The sequence below is a fragment of the Armigeres subalbatus genome, chromosome 1, assembly GCF_024139115.2.
Source record: "Armigeres subalbatus isolate Guangzhou_Male chromosome 1, GZ_Asu_2, whole genome shotgun sequence".
Classification (NCBI taxonomy): domain Eukaryota; kingdom Metazoa; phylum Arthropoda; class Insecta; order Diptera; family Culicidae; genus Armigeres; species Armigeres subalbatus.
Window position 1 is genome coordinate 162,513,501 of NC_085139.1, and position 22,122 is coordinate 162,535,622.

General features: G+C 37.2%; 1 protein-coding gene across 11 annotated transcripts in view; it reads left to right on the forward strand.

Annotated features, from left to right (window-relative positions):
• The window catches only part of LOC134205449 (TOX high mobility group box family member 3-like), a 344,232-nt gene that overhangs the window by 131,634 nt on the left and 190,476 nt on the right, over positions 1-22,122 (forward strand). For 8 of the 11 annotated variants that reach the window (XM_062680704.1, XM_062680699.1, XM_062680697.1 and 5 more), the window contains one exon: positions 20,581-20,664. In XM_062680704.1, the coding sequence (XP_062536688.1) occupies positions 20,581-20,664 (84 nt within the window). Of the gene's footprint in view, positions 1-20,580; positions 20,665-20,751; positions 22,086-22,122 lie in introns of all 11 variants that reach the window. The other 3 variants (XM_062680694.1, XM_062680693.1, XM_062680695.1) reach the window with 1 other exon arrangement.

Sequence of the window (22,122 nt, forward strand, 5' to 3'; positions counted from 1 at the left end):
AAAATTCTAAAATTCCAAAATTCTAAAATTCTAAAATTCTAAAATTCTAAAATTCTAAAATTTTAAAATTCTAAAATTCTAAAATTCTAAAATTCTAAAATTCTAAAATTCTAAAATTCTAAAATTCTAAAATTCTAAAATTCTAAAATTCTAAAATTCTAAAATTCTAAAATTCTAAAATTCTAAAATTCTAAAATTCTAAAATTCTAAAATTCTAAAATTCTAAATTCTAAAATTCTAAAATTCTAAAATTCTAAAATTCTAAAATTCTAAAATTCTAAAATTTAAAATTCTAAAATTTAAAATTCTAAAATTTAAAATTCTAAAATTCTAAAATTCTAAAATTCTAAAATTTAAAATTCTAAAATTCTAAAATTCTAAAATTTAAAATTCTAAAATTCTAAAATTCTAAAATTCTAAAATTTAAAATTCTAAAATTCTAAAATTCTAAAATTCTAAAATTCTAAAATTCTAAAATTCTAAATTCTAAAATTCTAAAATTCTAAATTCTAAAATTTAAAATTCTAAAATTTAAAATTTAAAATTCTAAAATTCTAAAATTCTAAAATTCTAAAATTCTAAAATTCCAAAATTCTAAAATTCTAAAATTCTAAAATTCTAAAATTCTAAAATTCTAAAATTCTAAAATTCTAAAATTCTAAAATTCTAAAATTCTAAAATTCTAAAATTCTAAAATTCAAAAATTCTAAAGTTCTAAAATTCTATAATCTAAAAATTCAAAAATTTAAAAATTTAAAAATTTGAAAATTCAAAAATTTAAAAATTCAATAATTTAAAGATTCATAAATTCATAAATTCAAAAATTCAAAAATCCAAAAATTTAAAAATTTAAAAATTCAAAAATTTAAAAATTCAAAAATTCAAAAATTCAAAAATTTAAAAATTCAAAAATTCAAAAATTCAAAAATTCAAAAATTCAAAAATTCAAAAATTCAAAAATTTAAAAATTTAAAAATTTAAAAATTTAAAAATTCAAAAATTCAAAATTCAAAAATTCAAAATTCAAAACTCAAAAATTCATAAATTCAAAAATTCAAAATTCAAAATTCAAAATTCTAAAATTCTAAAATTCTATAATTCAAAAATTCAAAAAATTAAAAATTCAGAAATTCAGAAATTCAAAAACTCAAAAATTCAAAAATTCAAGAATTCAAAAATTCTTCAAAAATTCAAAAATTCAAAAATTCAAAAATTCAAAAATTCAAAAATTCAAAAATTCCAAAATTCCAAAATTCCAAAATTCAAAAATTTAAAAATTCAAATATTTAGGAAAAATTAAAATTCAAAAATTTAGAAATTCAAAAATTCAAAAATTCAGAAATTCCAAAATTTAAAAATTCTAAAAATTCAAAATTTGAAAAAAATCAAAAATTTAAAAATTTAAAAATTTAAACATCTAAAATTTGAAAAAAAAAAATAAAAATAAAAATTTTAAAAACTTAAAATTTTAAAAATTGGAGTATCTTCCAAATTTTGAAATTCTAGAATTCAAAAATATGAAAAATTTAAAAAAAGCCTCAAATTAAAATTAAAATTTTAAAACTTCAAGAATTGTAGAGTTCAAAAATTCAAATATTCAAAAAATCAAAAATTCAAAAATTCAAAAATTCAAAAATTCAAAAATTCAAAAATTCAAAAATTCAAATATTCTAAAATTCTAAAATTCTAAAATTCTAAAACTCTAAAATTTTATAATTCTAAAATTCTAAAATTCTAAAACTCTAAAATTTTATAATTCTAAAATTCTAAAATTCTCAAATTCTGAAATTCTCAAATTCTGAAATTCTAAAATTCAAAAATTTAAAAATTCTAAAATTTAAAAATTTAAAGATTCAAAAATTTAAAAATTCTAAAATTTAAAAATTTAAAGATTCAAAAATTCAAAAATTTAAAAATTCAAAAATTCAAAATTCAAAAGTTTAAAAATTCAAAAATTCAAAAATTCAAAAATTCAAAAATTCAAAAATTCAGAAATTCAAAAAATCAAAAATTCAAAAATTCAAAAATTCAAAAATTCAAAAATTTGAAAATTTAAAAATTCAAAAATTGAAAACTTAAAAAATTCAAGAAGTCAAAAATTTAAAAATTTAAAAAAATTTAAAAAAAATTTAAAAAATTTAAAATTTGAAAATTTGAAAATTTGAAAATTTAAAAATTTGAAAATTTGAAAATTTGTAAATTTGAAAATTTAAAAATTTGAGAAAAATTAGAAAACAACAAGGCCAGTAAACTTCAAGATTTATGAAGAACGAAAGAGAAAAAAATGTTACCGTGCAGTGCCTTATTATGATCAGGAATTACAAAAACATTGTGCCAATTCAGACGCAGCTAAAAAGGGTATGTACTATACTATGTCATTTAACATCACCAACATTCCTTTTTGTATCGTGCTACCAAACTATTCCGCATTATCTAATACCAACCTGTTCGCCATGGTTCTGAAAATATAGCAGTTTTCCTTCGAAAAAAAAAACCGTTCACAATCTTGCACACTCCACCGCGCATTATATAATGGCAAAATTATGATCAATGCACTTCGGCTTTAGTGGTGGAATTTTCCACTCTCCTTACCCGCCATTCAATCAAGACGCCAACAACCGAATATAAACTCGATTTGATTTGAGTTGAATGCGATTGTCCCAGAATCAGATCACGTTAAAAGCCGTTTTATCAATAATACGCAGTGAACATGTACTCAGATGTGCCTCCCACTTTATTATGGTTTGACCTGACCGCGGTGTTTAAACCGGTTTATCCGGTGGTGGTGCGGTTGTCTGGGCTGCACACGAGAGAGCGACACGCCATACGGTCCATGGACGATAAGAATGTTACATCAGGATTTGAACTAGTTTAAGGAGCTATTTAAACTCCACCAAGCGAACGAGTGCCCCAATCGAATTGCAATAGGTGGGCGCAAAAGTGACTTTTATGCTCTGGCTTCACTTGAACGGTTATTGCGGTGGAAAACCGCTTCTGGCAGGACAGGGGCAGTAACCTCGCCGAGAGCGGACCCACGGTAGACTGACAGCTCGCTTTACGATTGTTTTACAACTGGTACTGCTCGAGAATTAATTCGGAGCAACGACTGATTGCGTCCTAGCGATTACAATTTCGAATTCATCCAACACATGTCGCACGTCTGTCCATCATCCATCGAGCAATTTGACGTTCGTGTTATTTGTTCGTGTAGATTGTGCTAATCTTTTCCTGGTGGACGACCTTGGCAATCATTCCTATCAGAAGCAGCTCTTCATCGATTCGAACATTCTTTTTTTTGTTACAAGTGATTCCACTTGAAGTCGAAAAATTCGCTTGCAGCGCATTCCACCGCTGCTCTTCAGCGCTCAGTCCATCACGGGGGTCCGCGCTCCAACGTACCACGTTTAATTGGCTATTAAACGCTCGCACTATGACTGACTGGCAGGTTTCAACCTTGAACTTCAGACGCTTGCTGTGTTGGTACCGAAAATACCTCACCTATCGGTCTAAATCCGTAAAAAAATGCCCATTGACCGTCACCGAGCCAACACCCATCAGGAGGGAAGTGGTTCGCCAGTCGTTTGCCTACCGGTCTTCGATTCCGGCTCGCCACATGCTGACCGCAACTCGGTTTTTGCTGTCTGCTCATGACGCAGTCGCTAAACGTCGATGGGTGCAGTTTTTAGATACTTTTTTTTAGTGATGTAAATCATGGGAGATGCTGATGCTGACTGTAGGTAATACACTATCGGTTTTGTCCCAGTGCCTAGTGCAGTTCGGAGGGACAATCCGGTGGGTGCATATGATTTATCGGCTTTCATAGATTTTTAGTAAGCAGGGCGAAAGAACACAGATGGTTTAAATTTGTGATAAGGCGATAGTAGATAATTTTATTATCAAAAAATAATTGAGATTACAACAATATTCAACACCGTTATCAATATGTTCGAATACATAAAAATAATGCAGATATTGTCCACCAAATAAGGCAGATGTCCAACCTTTTGAGAACAAGCATCAGATACGTTAAAAATAAGCACAGCTTTTTATTTAAATTTGTAGGGTAAATCCGGGTGAGATGCCCCGCCTTTTTAAAACCGATATTTTTTCAAAACAATCGGTCAATTGAAACTCTCATTATTGACACATTCCAGCGTAACGCGACACCATGAGGAGCCGACTTTCAACGAGAAATTAGGTCTGCATTCGAAAATTAGCCTCGGGGACATATGATTAAACAGGTGTAAAATTATCCTCACTAAATTTCCTTTCTGATAGAACATTCATTTTGAGATTTCTATCTTTGAATATGATAAATATAGCGCGCTGCATTTCGTAACGCGACACCATCGCTGAATTGCACTTTTTCGCATTTTGAAATGCAAGTGCGTTTTTCAGCTCTGGTATACGGTTTGGAGTCTCGATTTATTCTAAGCATTTCTCGTATACATCAACAGAAATGAGGCTGTGAATTAAAATCGCAGAAAAAAACGGAAATTATAATGAAAATTAGTGAATTTATATGAACACCGCCGCGTTACGCTGATCGACAAACAGTCTCCTGCGAATGGTGTCGCGTTACGCAAACGTGTTTATCGTTGATAGAATACGTAATTTCAGTCGATTTCGATGCGACATGTTATATTCGACACAGAATATTATCACATTATCTATCGTTGAATGTAGTTCGAGTTGGTGGTTACGATCTGGAGTTTCAGTTATTAAAGTTTGAGGGACTAACCGGCACAAATATAGAACTGAACCAATTCCATTCGTATCATATAGGGGGAAAGACGGCTTTGGCAGGTTATGTTCTATTATTGGCAGGGGGGTTTTGTCGACCAAATTTTATGAAATTTGGCCACAATGTTCTTTGATATACAAAGAATGTTTGAGCCAACTTTGAGCATAGTCAGACATAAAAAACCCCCCTGCCAATAATGGAACAAAACTGCCAAAGCCGTCATTCCCCCTATTCAGTTTTTGAAACAAATTAAATGGTAATGGGTTTTCCTATTTTTATATTAGACACACCCAAGTATGACACGGATCGGTTTTTAAGTACGTGGTCAGACAATCGATCCCCCTAGAAGTGAGTTTTTTTTCACTGATAAGTTCTATATTGCCTTTTTTCTACGTTAACCATTTTGAAAGGTGATGATGGCCCAAGAAGCTCAGCAATGTTGAAGAGGAATATTTCTGTCGTTTTTTATTCTACGTTTCTACTGGAACGTTGTCTGTTTTCAACTTTTTATTTATTTCCGAAAAGATTGGAATACGTCTCATGTCTCAACCAATGTTTATCACAAGAACGTATGCGTCGTGCCCTGAGTGCACTACTTTTAACTACATTTTCAATCTTTACGCTATCATCAACACTACTCAGAAAATAAATACTCAATTTTGAAAATAGTGTTTATATCCTGGTGTAAAATAATTGTCTTATTATTGTATATTCATTAAGCTCAAAGCGAAGTTCATTAGGATGCCTGATATAATACGTCTTTATTAACGAACCAGCCCAATGCTGGTTCATCTCGATTAACATAAAATGGAATTTTTTTTTCAATTTATCACTCAGCAACTCTCTGTTACCCTTTTTCGATAGGCCCTTATTCTTGCATTGGTTTGGTGAGGTTTTTTGCGACTTCTACTTCTACCACTGCAACAAGTAGTTCGTTTTACTGCTATTCCAATAGGTTATTGGCCCAGTAATAGAAAAAGATTGTAGAAGCAAAATGCCAAACGAAGCTGCTGAACAAAATGCGGTTCCACAGCAAGTCCAGAACCTTTCAAGTATCCCTTCAATCGAACGGTTGAGTGGCCGTGAGAACTGGTCCACCTGGAAGTTCCCTGTGGAAACTCATCTTGAGCTGGAAGAGCTGCGGGTAGTTGTGAAGCCGACTCCAAATGCGGACTCTACCGGCGGTTGACGCGAAGAAGTGCAGAAGAGCACGAGCGAAGATTATTCTTCTTTTGGATCCGGTAAACTACGTACATGGTAAGGACGCGAAAACGGCCCGTGAGGTTTGGGCGAAGCTTGAAGCAGCGTTTGAAGACTCCGGTCTGACTCGTCGGGTAGCGCTGCTCAGGAAGCTCATCACCACGTCCCTTTCGTCGTGCGGAAATATGGAAGCGTATGTGACGAAAATCTTTTCCACCGCCCATCATCTTCGAGGCGTTGGGTTCGAGATTTCGGAAGGATGGATTGGATCTCTTTTGATTGCTGGTCTTCCGGAGGAATATAAGCCGATGATCATGGCGTTGCAGAGCTCCGGCACCCCCATCACCGGCGTTAGCATCAAGACGAAGCTACTCCAGGAAGTACAGTTCTCCTCGGAAAAACGCCGTTTATCGGAAGAAAGCCATTTCAATCGAAGCGTTTTTTCCCTAATTTACATTCGGCCATTTCTATCAAGTTTTCAAAACCTAACAATTCAGTTTTCAAGAATGGATCGGAGACAGGTCTGGAAAAAGTCATGCCCATACGGAGGTTTTGATGAAGTGAGTTCAAAGTGCTGTTAAAACCAAGAGTGATGTATGGCGACAGAGTTTGATCGAGCCCTTTCTGGACACCGTGCGGACCGTGCCCGGGAAAGCCTTCAAAATCACATTGGTGTGCGAACTTTTCCCAAAACATCTGTAACAAGTTCCAATTCCCGGGCCCTTGCTGTTTGTCCTTGGAGATCATTAAGTATAATTTCATTTCCTTTACTTTTTATATATATTCATATTATCGATGTATTTCTTTGTTGTCGTCTATGTATCTATAATCATATTACTGATTTCTATCTAGCCTTTTTTGTATAGTTCCGGGGAAGAAGTTACATATTTTTTTGCCTGTGATTGTGTAAAAAACATTTCACAAAATGACATATCTCTCATTTTTCACTATCACTATATGTTATTGACACTATCTCGCTTTTATAATTGTTTGATTTGTGTTCCAATCGATTTCATGTTCATGTTCATAATTCGTGTGAAGTTGATGAGATTGAGTGCATATACTTGATAGTGACTATGCGGATGCGTGTTCCGACCTCAACAGTGGAACCGTCTTCATTGTGCCGTACTTGATTCGTTTAAATTCAAGTCAGATATAAGGCACTAAGAACAGCATGTTTGTGTTAAGATCGAGATACGACATCGGAGAATAGAATTTTGTGGAGTAGTGTTATAACTCTTCTAACGATAGGAGAAAAATACAGCGTATTGTGGGAGTTAGTTTCGATTTATGCTGCCTACCAGAGATATATTTCCTGAAAAAAGTATCTGGAGCAATCGTCGGGCGCTGTAAATACATTTTCAAACATTTTTCAAACGGGAATCAAATGAGGTCAATTCAAAAAGCAGGTGGCCAGAAATTACAACAAAGATTTGACTACTGTCTTTTTGATGCTACATATTTTTACGGTACAGGAAAGCATCACTTATCATAATATCTGATGAAACGCTTTGAAATGCTAAAACGCTCAACTAATGACTTATTAAAATACTCTTCACAGCGCCTGAACACAAAAATTCCTGTGTTTTATACAAACCGGTAGTGAATTCCATAGGCAATTCTATAAATCCATTCATTAACTGATATTCAAGAAAAAATCAGAGCAGTTGTTCCCTAGATAGAAATGCTAGTTTTCTTTATTAATATTCTTTAAAAATTTTCACTTTCAAACCAATATATCAAATTGTTTTTTCAAAAACAGAGTAGAACATGAAATGACAAATAAACGGTAGGATAATAGTTCTGAACATACTGGCGTTTTACTACTTTTCTATGCTGCATAAAAATTGAGTGTACGTTTTCATACCGTGAATTATATGTTGAAAATATTGCAGGCCAGTCTTTCTTTTCAGTGATTATATTTAAACATATTGAACTATCAATGTAATAGTAGGAATTTCTGGTGCGCAGATTGATCCCAAAATCACCTAAATGTTTTGTTCTACGTTGTGCGAATGAGTAATTTAATTAACAAATACAGAACGATCATGAGATCTTCGAATAATTTTGTTGTGTTTTGTGTGGGTGAATAAATTAATTAGCAAATGAAACATTAGTGCGCGTCCGATCGGGTTTCTTCTAATAAGCAGAACGATTGCGCGATCATTGATATATTTGGCTCTGTGTTGTGCGGGTTATAAAATTATTTGTGTTACTAATAGAACGCAGAGTGATCGCGCGATCATCGAAATATTTTGTTCTGCTAAGTGCGGTCGACAAATCAATAAACTAGTGCGCGTTCGATTGTGTTCATCAAACTACACGTTACACACGGCAAACCGTTTACCAAAACGAACCCTGCTACTTTTCCTACCCCATATATCCAACATCCCAGTGATTTCTCGTGGAAGTGCAGATGACTCGTCGGCTTCCATCAAAGCGAGTATCACGTCATCATTTTCCTACCTATTCCCCAATTGACCTGCATTCGGACACGGCCGGCGCTGGTATTGCTTGATTTTGGGTCACCAGATTTTACACATTGAGGAAGATGTTAGTCCCAAACATCATCTATTGGTTCTCTGTGTAATTTCAGCTGACCTGGCAATAACGGAGTAGCAACCGTGGGCGGTCTATCATGCTCATGCTCATGCTCATTTGAAAATTTAAAAATTTGAAAATTTGAAAATTTGAAAATTTAAAAATTTGAAAATTTGAAAATTTGAAAATTTGAAAATTTGAAAATTTGAAAATTTGAAAATTAGAAAATTAGAAAATTTGAAAATTTGAAAATTTGAAAATTTGAAAATTTGAAAATTTGAAAATTTGAAAATTTGAAAATTTGAAAATTTGAAAATTTGAAAATTTGAAAATTTGAAAATTCAAAAATTTAAACAATCGAAAATTCAAAAACTCTAAAATTTAAAAATTCAATATATTAAACACTCAAAAAATAAAAAAATAAATTTAACAATTTAAAAATTTTAAAATTCAAAAATTTAAAAAATTCAAAACTTAAAAAATTCATAAATTTAAAAATTTAAAAGTTCAAAAATTTTAAAATTTAGTTTAAAAATTTAAACATTTAAAATTAAAAAAAAATAATTTAAAAAAAATAAAATAAATATTTAAAATTTTAAAAATTTGAATATCTTCCAAATTTTAAAATTTAAGTATTAAAAAATATGAAAAATTTGAAAAAACCTCAAATTAAAATTAAAATTTTAAAGATTCAAAAATTTTGAAGTTCAAAAATTCCAAAATTCAAAGATAATAAAAATCGATAATTTGAAAATTCATATGTTCAAAAATTCAAAAATCTCAAAATTTAATAATTTAAAATATTTAAAATTTCAAGAATTATGAAATTTAAAAAGATCAGCCGAATCAATGATCGGTATATTAAATATTACCAAATTTCTTCATCGTCTGACGCTTGTTGAACCATAAGTTAATTGAGGAATATAAATAGTTAAACAAAATGTTACACCTAGTAGGAGCAAGGAAACCAATCAAATGTAACAAGCAAGTCCCAAGTTTCTGGACGTTTGCGTCATTTCCAAATATTATTTTATCTTAATTTTCGTCAACTGAAAATTGGCTTGCTTTATACAAATGTGTCTAGTTTGGCGAAACCTATTTCGTAATAGCTTCATTCAAATTATCATAATGGAGGATGACTAAAAGTGAAATCAAATCTATGACATCAGGATCGCTTCTATGTACGGAAAGAAGCAACGGGAAATCGAGAATTAAATTATAATACATGAGCAGATAGCAAGTCACATCACATTGCATGAAATAAAGCCAGCTAGAGCGAGGGCACTGTCAAGGGTTAGCGACACTGCATTTGCTGATATACATAAATACATATATGTGTGTTGTACATGAAAGATATGACAACATTCGTTTTCAGGATTTGAATTTTACTGTTGGTCGGTTGGGCTGGTTGGTTGGCTGAACACTCAGAACAGTCAGTATGTGGAAACGAAGACACTTCCACTCGGGGAAGGTGCTCTCTTCTTCCAATTTGCTAGTCATGTTTGAGTCACGACCGAGCCTGACGGCGACAACGCCGTCAGAGCAGGGGACAAGGACAGAGAACAAAACAGAAATTTTAATGAACTCAAATTCAAATTCAAATTTAGTTGTTAAATTTAATTTTTCGCAACTCAGCCGCTTGGAAAATGGAACGCATTTCGTTGGCAAACAGAATAGAAGATTGACGAACTGGAATTCAGCTGGCGTTAGTCATAGAAAATTATGATTGCCAGATTCCAATTTTTGATTGTATTTTCCTCGAACGTGATTCTACATAATTAATCACTCTCCAATCTGCATGCTTTCAAAGTGCTGACTTAGCATCCAAAATCGCAGCACTCATTACGGCAGTGTAATCCTCTGCATCCCTGCTTGATTACAATAACAATCAAAAGTTTGGTATCATCTGAAGAGATAACAAAAATTTTACACAAGGATTTCCTCTTTCAATCGTCAGACGAACTTGTTTGTGACGATGATCCTTTTCTTCCGATTCTGCGATTCAGCGGCACACAAAGTGGGACGACGCCGTCGTCCTTTTCGCATGTTGTGAAGACGCAGCTCTCGCGCGCGCGTCACACATATGACATGAGAAATTGCCAGCGGCGGCGTAAGCAAAATTATAACGAAAATCAGAAAATAAATGAGAAAAGTTTTTTAATTTTTAATTCTGTTCTTGCCATCAGTGGCTGCCGCGTGCCGCAAGGATTTTCATGCCCACTCACCACTCTGACGTGGAGATTGTGTGTCTCTCGATTTCGGTCTTGCATCTCTCTGTGTCTCTCACTACCGACGACCATCTTAATTTATAAAATTTGAAACTTTTACCACAATTTTCCACTTCTTGTATTTGTGGTGCACCTTCCCCGCCCGATAGCGCGCCCCATCGCGGCTTTTGGTCATACAATTTCCAAGAGTGGCAACAGTGTACGGTGGGGTTTACTTCACTATATGTTGGGCAAAATTCATCATGAAAAACAGTGTTACAAAGTAGATTTACTCCCGCTAGAACCCATTTTACAGCAATATCTCCACGAGCGTTAAAGCTTGAGCCACTTATATCTGGACGCACTGTTAGTCATTCCAGATATCAAGTGACTGAAGTTATATTTTCTTGTATGGGTTAGGTGTGGGTTGGGTTATTGTATAGAACATCCTCCCTTTTGTAGAGTGCACACAGGAGCTCGTTATCGTTGATGTCAATGTCGGTATTAGGCGGAAACACTATGAGCCCTCGGTCTGCCATTACCATTCTCCTGAAATCTGGAACGACGAAGAGTAGCTGGAAGTCACATATCTCTCGTTAAACTCGCTGCTGTCTTTCGCTGCTTTTTAGAGATTATCCATCTGCTTGCTTGAGTATTACGACAAAGTGTTGTCTGCTGCTAAGCAGGACCCACCGTTCACCATAGTTCCGCCTTCAAGCTTACGTGGATGTTTGCGCTACGAAATACTCCTGGGCTGATTGCCTTCTGGCTTGCTCTGGCTTCCAGAAACATTGCTTTGGGTAGGTCATGAGAATTTTCTTGTGGTCGTCAAAGAAGTGTGGAGCTACCGACATCCGGGTGAATACTTTCCTTCGCTTAACGACCAAACCAAGATGAATACACCTCTAGGTGTTCCAATCTGCCAAATTCACGATTCAGCCATCTTGGATTTTAGTATGGGAGAGCCAGCCGGTTTGTTTATGTTTTGCACCGAAAATGAATTTTTCACCCCCGCCTTCTTCTCGTCCATAAACTTGGCAGATTGAAACACCTAGCTGTGTATTCATCTTGGACCAAACAGCTGTTTCAGGTATTTCGGCGCCCGTTTCGTATGGGGGCTTGAATTTGGAAGCCGATGGGCTGTGTTGAATAAGACGAGGTCGGCTGGAACCAAGGCTGTGGTACAGAGCTTGAATTTGTCCCCTTCCGGAACGGTGTATCGTCAACTGAGTTCTGCTGATGCTATAGAGCCGAGCTGAATGAGTTCCGCACCAAATCGGAATGGATCTTATGGTGGGCCGCGGGGTTTGACCTGTCGGAATCTCCCTCCGATGCTCAAAACGGTCTGAGTTGGATTCGTCGTTGGCCAGATACAGCTAATCGAAAAAGATCCGTGCTATTACATTCGGAGGTAGAGTTGAATTCCCTGGACAGCATGGCACGTCGAGAAACAGGCAAGAGGTTCTCTTTTTGCAGAGGTCGAAGCACATGCGAACACCAGAAGGACCAGAAGGTGGCACGTGGTGCCTGGCTTGCACGATACCTTCCTTTTTTGTCGTGGACGGTTGGAAAGAACTCTTTCTGGTTAGGTCGGATGCCTATCGATTAACCCAACTGAAGGAATAGGTTGCACTGAGCCCGAGTGAAAGTCCGGTTTTACGATTCAACGTTTAACTTTTTCCACTGGGATGCACTTTCTTCATCAAATTTTCGCGCTTCGCGATCTGCTGCGTCTGATCTCCAGCACATCTTCCATCGATCTCTCCGTTTTTTCTCCTTTCTTCACCCATTCCTTCGTTCATCTTTTCTTCCGCTTTCGCCTCGGATCTTCCACTGGTTCTCTGATATTCGCCCCTTCGCTCGCACTCGTAGGTCGCAGGGTCGATCCGAATAGGGGAGCCGTTGTTCAGAATAACCAGCTGTGCATCTACCAATATCTCGGCGATAAAGCGGCCAAAGGTGCTACATTATTGCGAGTCCCATGCAAGATGGTGATTGTTGAAATGGCCCAGCTTCCTCAACACGGGCGGACACTGTACTGAGCTTGGCAAAACTTACAGCAGTTACTTACATTGGCGCACGAATGCGTTCAGCGATGAGATGGATTTGTAAACGTTCGAAGAGTATGCATTCCCGGATGTTGCCATTCGATTGTGAGAACAACGTGTAATGCCTGCCAAAGAAGTATCATTGAACTTCGGAAGAAAATGACGTGAATAGTTCCGAAATATGCTTAACCCTTTCAGGTCCACGGGGTCATATATGACCCCAACAGAAGAAAAAGGTGTCTTCAACAAAATTGCTTGAAATTAACTCCTCTATCAGGGATAATTAGCAAGCATGGGCGGTCGAGGCCGTTAGACATAAGTACGTTAGGCATAAAGACGTTAGGCATAAGTACGTTAGGCATAATGGACGTTAGGTATAATGGACGTTAGACATACAATGACCCAAAGAACAGCCTATGATATAAAGAAGTCAGAATTGTGCCTAACGTCCATTATGCCTAATGTTCATCATGCCTAACGTCCGTTATGCCTAACGCCCTAACGTACTTATGCCTAACGTCGCGGACCCGTCAAGGCCTAGAACGTAATGAACACGGTGAAGTATGGTAAAAAATAGGTATATTGGCAGCGGATTGTACTGGTTCAAAATAAGATTTTTTATTAAAACGTATCCGTAGAGTTTGGAGCGAGTCATTTGGCATAAGGTCATTTGGCATAAAGGCCATTTGGCATAACGGACATTTGGCATAATTGAGATCAGTGACAAAAGTGAGGGTCATTTGGCATAACGTAAAAATGGCATATTTTTTTGTGTTCATAAGATTGGTTACTAAACTAAGTGGTGCTGAAAAAAACCCGAATGGTGAATATAACACAGCCCGATAATAATATTTGAAAGAAGAAAGCATGCATTAGCCGAGTATGAAGCAAAGATAAATGTTATCTCTCCATTGGTAATAAAACATGCATCGAGATGAGTATGCCCGGATTAAGGCAATGGTAGTAGGCAATGGTGGATGATTTTTCAATGTAAGCGCTTTCCCGGATTAAGGCAATGACGGATCTTAGCCTAAAAAAGGCGGTTGCCCGGCATAAGGCGATGGTGAATGTGACCCCATCTTTACAAGTAGACAACGTCGACAATCGTTTACAATAGTAGACGATTGTTTTGATTAAGGCAAAAGTGAATGTGATCCCTACTTTAAATAAAAGCGTAGACGTTTGCCCGGATCAAGGGAATGCTGGATGCAGTCTTTTTTTTAAGTAGGCGCTTGCTCGGATTAGGACGATGGTGGATGTGATTCCTTCTTTATAAGTATTCACTTGCTCGAATTACGGCAATTGTAGATAAGATCTATTTTTTAAATGAAGGCGTGTACTAGGTATAAGGCGATGGTGGATGTGACCATTTCTGTAAAATAAGGTGCTCACCCGGATTAATGGTGGATGTGATCTCTCGGATTAAGGCAAGGGTGGATGTGATCACTTCTTTAAAAGTAGGCGCTTGCTCGGATTATGGCAATGGTGGATGTGATACCTTCTTTAAATGTAGGCAATTTCCCGGAATAAGGCAATGGCGGATTTGATCATATCTTAAAAAGTAAAATTGATACCTTTTATGGAAATAGAAGTTTGTGCTGAATACGGCAACGGTAGATGTAATTCGTCTTTTGGATGCAAGCGTTTTCCCGGAATTAGGTGGTGAATCTAATCCCGGGCGTTTTTCCGGGGTAAGGCAATGGTTGATGTGATTCCTTCTTTGAAAGTAAGTAATATCTTTTTGCAGTACTCAAAGTTTTAAAATGTACTCACTTATATCTATTACATCTCCTGGGAGGCCACAGATATCGTGAGATAATTTTGAGATATTCCGGGTAATCCAAACTGTCCTTGAATTTGGGTCTTGAGATCTACAGCTGCAAAACAAATCGTTTTTCAGTACCCAAAGCTTCAATTTGCATTCAATTATATCCATTACAACTCCTGGGAGATCAACAGATAATTGTATGATCGTTTTAGGATATTTTGGATAATCCAAACTGCCGTTGATTTCGAGACTTTCGTTGCTAAAACTCAAAGTTTCTAAATGTATTTAACCATGTGCATCACAGCTCCTGGAAGGTCAATACTTAACCAATCTATTTTTATTTTTATACATAATAATAATGCATTTATAGCATTAAGAAAAAAAAACATGTATACTGTCAATGTACTAGTCTACGTCAGTTGACGAAATAAATAAACAAATAAATATATATCGTAAGATAGTTTTGATATATTCTGCATCTTCTGTACTTTACGGGACTATAGCTGCTTCGAAGGCTTATTTCGTTGCTCAAACTTTCGATATGTATCCAGCAATGTGCATTACATCTTCTGTAAGGCCAAAAAACATTGAAATATAATTTCAAAATATTCTGGATTGTCCAAATTTTTCCTGAGGTCGGGACTTGCGATCAACAGTCGTGATTGTGTTTTTATGAGAAACGACGGCTGATAACACATGTTTGGAGGATCTTAATATTTATGGAATATTCAGTGTTGTAGTATTGTAGTGTTTTTCGCAACTCAAAGTTTAGACAGGTGTTAATCTATTTCCATTACATCTCCTGTAAGTTCTTGTCCTAGTATATATCGGCTGATTATTTGGTTATACTGTAGGTCACCAAAACTGCCCTTGAGTTCGTGACTTCAGATTTACAGATCTACTGCTACTAAAAAGTGTTTTCGTTACATAAATTTTATATATGCATTTATCCATAAGTATTACAACTCCTGGAAAGTCAACAGGTATCTGACTGTCTTACAGTACAACATCTATGATCGTAAGTTTACTAAGTAGTTTCTCATCACTAAATGTCTCGAAATATATTCAAACCTGTTCATCAAATCTATTAGAAGGTAAAAAACAATACCGCCTTAGTTGAAAACAAACAAGTTGAAAAAAACAATACCGCCTTGAACTTAGTTGAATACATATTCAAGCTTGGAATGGCGAAACAAGCTAGTGATGTGGCAGTGGATCGCAAGTTCTGAACTCAAGGACAGTTTGGATGCACCAGAATATCCCAAAACCATCTGACCATGTCTCTTGATCTTCCTGAATATATTATGGATATGGTTGAATACATATCCAAGCTTGGAGTGACGAAAAAAGCTAGCATGTTGAGATCGCAAGTTGAATTGGACACTTTCAACTTGTTTTGTCATTTCTCCGTTATTAATCAAGAAAACAAATGGAACATACCAAATTTACTGAGTGATACTGCTTTAAAACTCCACATTTTTATCTCGCGCTAACACGAAATTTATCGTTCACCTCATTCATGAAGGAGAATGGTTGTTAAACACTTGGGGAGAGACAGTTGTGACAGTTGTGAGACAGTTGAGGGACTTGACGGGTACATGGCGGCAACAAAAACAGCAACTGTCTCGGTGGAGTGTCAGTTGCCTTGCACGTCTCAGGCAAAGTCAGCTGGTGTAGATGTCAGCAACCCGAAAGCAATTCTGACGTATTGGTTGAAGGTCGTTCGGTGACAGCATGTCGGTCAGGTTCCGGAGAGCCAAGCAGGTGAGTCTAAGTCGTTGAGCTTTCTGCTGCCGGCAATGGAGTTTTCGAGGTGAAAACGTAGCGCTTGGTTGTTGACCTGTGGAGGGTCTTGATCAGGTTTACTCTCGTCTTACAGCTTACATCAGCTGCTCAGAAGTAAGGCAAGAAGGCTAGACCCGGTCGATCGATACCCCTAGAACCATTTTAGTTTAGTTTTAGGATAGAAATGTCAGACAGCTTAATGCTTGGCCCTACGTTAGGTGATATGAAGCGAAAAACCACGTCCATGGCGACAAGTTTAAGTATGATCGAAAAGGCCGACCTGTGGAGTACACTCGTTTCCACCGCTTAGGATCTCGAAGCTTCGTTTCCGATGAGGACCCGGAAAGAGCGTCACGAAACGAAGTAGCGGACGGAAAACCCCCTTCTCTAAGGCCACTGGAGAATGAAAGGTGTCCAAGTGCAGATGAAGCCCTCGAGGTGTTCAGGAATATAAGACTCGCGTTATTGCCTTGTTTGAAAGCATTCTGAAGGACGTAAACTAGGCCAGCGAAATAAGCCCCTGTCCTGTAAACCAGGAAAAACACGTGCTGCCGGCAGCCAATTCTTCCATCTGCTTAAGGTTTTCAGGAAACTAGTTGGTCGATTTTCTCAAGACCTTAGAGGTGCACGAGGTCAGCGAGTACTTAGAAGGACCCCTGGTAGGGACGTTTTTCTTAGGGATAAATATTACAAAGTCGCCACACGTGCGGAAAAATCCGATCCGTCCAGAGTCGGTTGACAAGTTCCTGAATCAGCAACTTAGCAGAAGTGTTGAGGTTTGTAATCATGGGGTACCCTACCCTATTTGGGCCAGATGGCTTCCCTCTGCTTGGGGGCATAATTGATCAAGGGCATCGGTAAGTCCGGGGAGACTCAGACGTTACCGATCCGGAGATGGTACATCTCTAAAACTCCGCTGGATAACCACTTACCGAAAACAAGAATGCGAAATATTCCCCCACTGCGTTGGCAACTTCCATAGGGAGGCGGAGATTGATCTTGAACATCGAGATGTCTGGGGGTCTGCTCGCCAGTGAGAACGTTGACTTTTCCTCACAGTGGTGGCAGTTTGGACTGGATTTACCGAGTTGAGGAATTTCTCCCACTGTTTCGTCTTTGCATTTTGGATGATTGATCGACACTCGTAGTACTTTGCTATGTAGGTGTAGATGCTTTACAAACCTTTTTAACCAGGATGACCAGGGGTCAAGGGGGCTCCCTACCGCTCGGAGAGCCTTTAAGGGCCGATGTCCACGTAGCGTTTACGTGTGCATTACTCCATTTGATGCTGGGTACCTTGCGTGAACGCGGCGTGCACGTAGCGTAAAAAACCGCTACGTGGACATCGGCCCTGATTCTGGCTTTGACCACCCGACGCGTTTCATCCAACCAGTCGTAAGTTTTCCAATCAGCATTCTCGTAACGCCATCGTGGTAATAATGGGGAGGTTTGAGCTTTAACCTGCAACGGGTAATGGCTGCCTCCATAGAGATCGGAAATTCCCCTTCAGGGATCTTTGTCTAGCTTATTGCTATAGCAATGCTATTATAGTTGATTTTATACTTGATGTTATTAATGAACTTCTACAGTTGTTGATGGAATGTTACGGTGCCTACCAAATGGATGAATTCAGATGTCGAGAAAATTTCTTATCTGAAAGATTCCCTCGACCTGACCAGATTTGGTCTCGTCGTGCTTTTACCGATTAGGCTATCTAAGGTCTTTAGAGAGACTTGAAATTTATATTGAAAGATACCATAAGTTCTGGTTGTATCCTGAAATATCCAAAACATTGTGCAAAATCTTGCAACTCCGTCAAGAATACCACACCTAACGTCAGCAACTTCCAAAAACGAACCAGGCTCTTGAACAGGTTCCGTACATTTGCAACGTAATTCAAAGCATGTTATTGATCGATTCGACAAAGTTATTTCTAAAAAAACACACAGAAGTTGAAATTATTCTGACCAGCTGCCTTGAACAAACATCCTTCTGCGAAATTGGCAGCACAGGCAAACTTCCGGCATGTCCTTCTTTTTCGGGGCGGCTCGGTGTTTTACTCATTTCGTCATTAAACTGTTTACCATAATTTTGCATAAATCTGATAATGCATAATTTTTAATTACATTTTCTCGCAATTATTAACTCCTGCGTAATAAAGTTCATTTAATTTTTCGCCATTCTCACGGAAGCGTGTAACCAAAAAAGCAAATTCATTGCGGTCTCGCTGCTAGTAGACTGTGGCTGCCAAGACAAGAGCGCTGGCTGGCTGTGGCCTTGTCGATGAGAATTTGCCCGAGTAAACAAATCCCCAGCCAAGAAGAGTTAGCAGCGACCCCATCCCCCGAATGGTTGTTTTATTATTGGAATTATCACTCTCTCGATGTTGGAATTTGCATATTTCCATAGATTTATTGGTGTTTTGGCAAATCACTTTTCTATTTCTTCCATTCGTCAAACAAGACCGAACCGTTTTCAATTTGCACAAATAGATTTTATTTTCGAAGTACAGAACTGGGCTTCACTTCAAATGATAAATCATGAACGTATCTGGTTGGGAACTTTGGTGTTTCGTGTGTAAACTGATGTGTTAGCAGTTTCATCGTCGTCGTTGTCGTCTTCATTGCCATCTTTGTGGCTAATTTGACACCTAGCGCTGTCATACGTCTATCCCTTCCTGCCCATGACCTAAGAATTTTCTCCCCCTAGGGGAAAAGTAGTAGCGCGTTTGGGCGCCAGTATAGCCTACCTTACATGTGATGTGATTGACGTGAGCTTCTAATTGAAGCTTCGCTAGCAAAAGGCAACCAATAAGAAAATTCATGCAATTTAGCACATCTTGGCATCGTGGATAGTAGTTTTCTGGAAAGTCGCACTGGCTTCCTCCTGACGCGTTAATAAGCCAACGTACGTAGGTTACATGAAAAACATCATTCCACTAAACCTTAAAAGGTTGTTCGCGATGAACCGTACTGGAGAGGCGCATCAATATAATCTATTCAAGGGATTGGTCCATGAGTAATTGAAAAATAATTGGCTTTGAAGAAAGGTTTACTTGGTAGAAATGCAGTGACATAACTAGTTAAATTTGCGTGATAGTTTTCAGTAGATTTCCAACCATAATTTAGTGTAAAGAAAGCTCATGTTATTAAATAAGATATTAGAATTGAGTTATCAATAACATTTTACAGAACAATAAAAAAAATCTCTCATTCTGTGAATTGATTACTGCAATGTGCGAAGTAAAACTTTTCTCTTCTTATTTCACTTCTTTCTTATTACTTTTGATTTATCATTTCTGATTTCTGCTGGATTTCAGTTGGAAATGTATGATGTTAGATAAAAGGCAGAATATAGAAGATAGAAGAAAATTAAATAGAAGATAAAGTAAAGAAAATAGAAGGAAAAATAAAGGAAATAGAAGATAAAAGGCAATTAGGCGGAAAGTTGTTTGCCCGAATCGGTCATATGACTGAACAAACCATTAGGCTGAAAACCATCTGGCCGAAAAACATTGACCGAAATGGACATACGGTCGAAAATATTTTTCTGCCAGACTGGTTATTATATGGCTGAAAAAAATTGGCAGGACAATAGTGAATGTGAAAAGTGTGGTGACAAATGATAATTGATAAGTGAGAAGCGAAAAATGAGAAAAAAGAAATAATAATGAGAAGTATGAAGAGAGATTTCTTATGAGAAGGACGACTCTTTTCTCATTTATCACTCCGCATTTCTCATTTCTCCCTTCACACTTTCACAGTGAGAAGAGACAAGTAAGAAATTATCTTCTCATTCACTTCTCTCACTTTCCATTTTAATTAAATACTCCACACTTTTCATATTCATGACTTTGTGCCAAGCGATATTTTCGTCCTTATGACCTGTTTGACCAAACGACATTTTCGGTCGCATGTACCGTTCGGCCAAATCCTCTTTTTTACCAAACGACATTTTCGACCAAACTGAGTTTCTGCGAGTTGATCAATTGAACTGTATGACATTTTCGGTCGTATGTCTCTTGCGGCCAAATGACATTTATGGCCATGTTCAGCCGAACGACATTTGAAGCAGTATGACTTGTTCGGCGAAATCACTTGTTAGGCCAAACGTAATCAAATCATGACGAAGATCGTTATGAAACAAAAATGATACTCAGGATTTCAAATTCCAATAACAAAATTGTGGCCATTGGACATTCTTCAGCAAAGGAAGTTTGTTTTGGTGGCCAAAAAGCATCACAAAAATCATCACGTTTGATGTCAATTTCTTTTTTTATATTTTCAGCGCAACGAGTCGAATCTCGACGTATCACTTTCCGTCCCACACTACAACGGCCAGCATGGACAGCACTACAACATGAACGATCACGTAAGTAATGCTTGACAAAATATTCGCCGCATCTGCACCTCCCAATTCCTTCCGATATTTAATACCGCTTCCTTTTTCTATACCAAGCCCCCAAAGACCTCAAATCTTGATGATACTTTCTTCGATGCCTCATCACCGGTCAGCTCACCGGCGCGATCGTTTTTCCACTCGGATGATTCCAGTTCTTCCCGATCGATATCTCCCATCTTATTTGAACCGTCGCAATCCAGCAGCGAACGGTTCTTTAGCTCATCCTCGTCCGACGGCTCTTCCGATTCTCCTATGGATGTGAGCGATGAGGACTTTTTCGAAACGAGCTCCGGCGAAGAACTGCTGTTCTCCGAGCGGTCCGAAGATAGCGATAGCGAAAGTGAAAATGAAGCGATGAGAGATTCGGGATTCGTTTTAGACTCGTACGTAAGCTCTGCTTCGCTCGGAGCTGCGAGTACAACCAAGTTGAATGATGCTTTTGCCAATTTGAATCTATCGCTTGATGGAGATGATACTTATTGGAGTAGCCTGATGACATGCAATAGAATACAAATAGATTCACTCGAATCGAAGTATTGTTCAATTAATGGAAAAAGAAAACGTTGCGGGGAATCTCCAGTAGCATCGAAAAACTTTTGCAGACGTAATACAGTTTTCAGCGAAAGCCGAAATCAAGATGCAAGGATTGGAATTCCGGATCGTGAAGGAATTCATAATTCGGAAAAGTCATACCATGAATTTGAAAAAGTAACTCAAATGGACAGTTGCCATGAAATTGATAATTTTGAGAAAAAGGAATTTGATGACAAGAAAACAAGTGAAATTGATAAATCTATTGTTCACGATGAAGAGGCTTTTGAACACATATCCCGAAACTCATTTCACGAGAAAGAACTGTTATCTGTATACAAAGATTCAGTTATTCCCAATCCGCCGGAGCTTCCTGCAATGGCTAATGACGTCTTTCTTCAAGATTCGTTACGAGTTTTTCCAAATGTTGAAAAACCTACGAACGATTTAGGTTCACAGAATCACGAAATAGATTCAACCAGAAATCTAGAAGCTGCTACTGACCAATTGAAAGATTTTCTGAGAGAAAATGCAACACTATCAGAATTCCATTTCGGCGCGGGCTTCTTTTCCAGCTCAGAAACACTGACATGCTCTAGCGACGTCACATCGAGTCAAACGACGCAAACTCAAGATTCGCGTAGCAGTACTGCCCGCACTCGGAAGTGTTCTGTCATTCCTAGTTTGGAGCTAGACCCGTTTTGTTCATTGGATGACATTCCGACGCGACGAAAAGAGATCATGTCAACTATTGCACTGATCTTCAACCGTTTGTCGGAGTTGGAGCTAGAGGGAAGGAAACTGAAGCTGTTTGTGGAAGCTAAAGCAACGTGGGACATGTGTTGCATGGAGAACAGCCAGTATGTATTACATTTTATTTACATTCGACTTACTTTC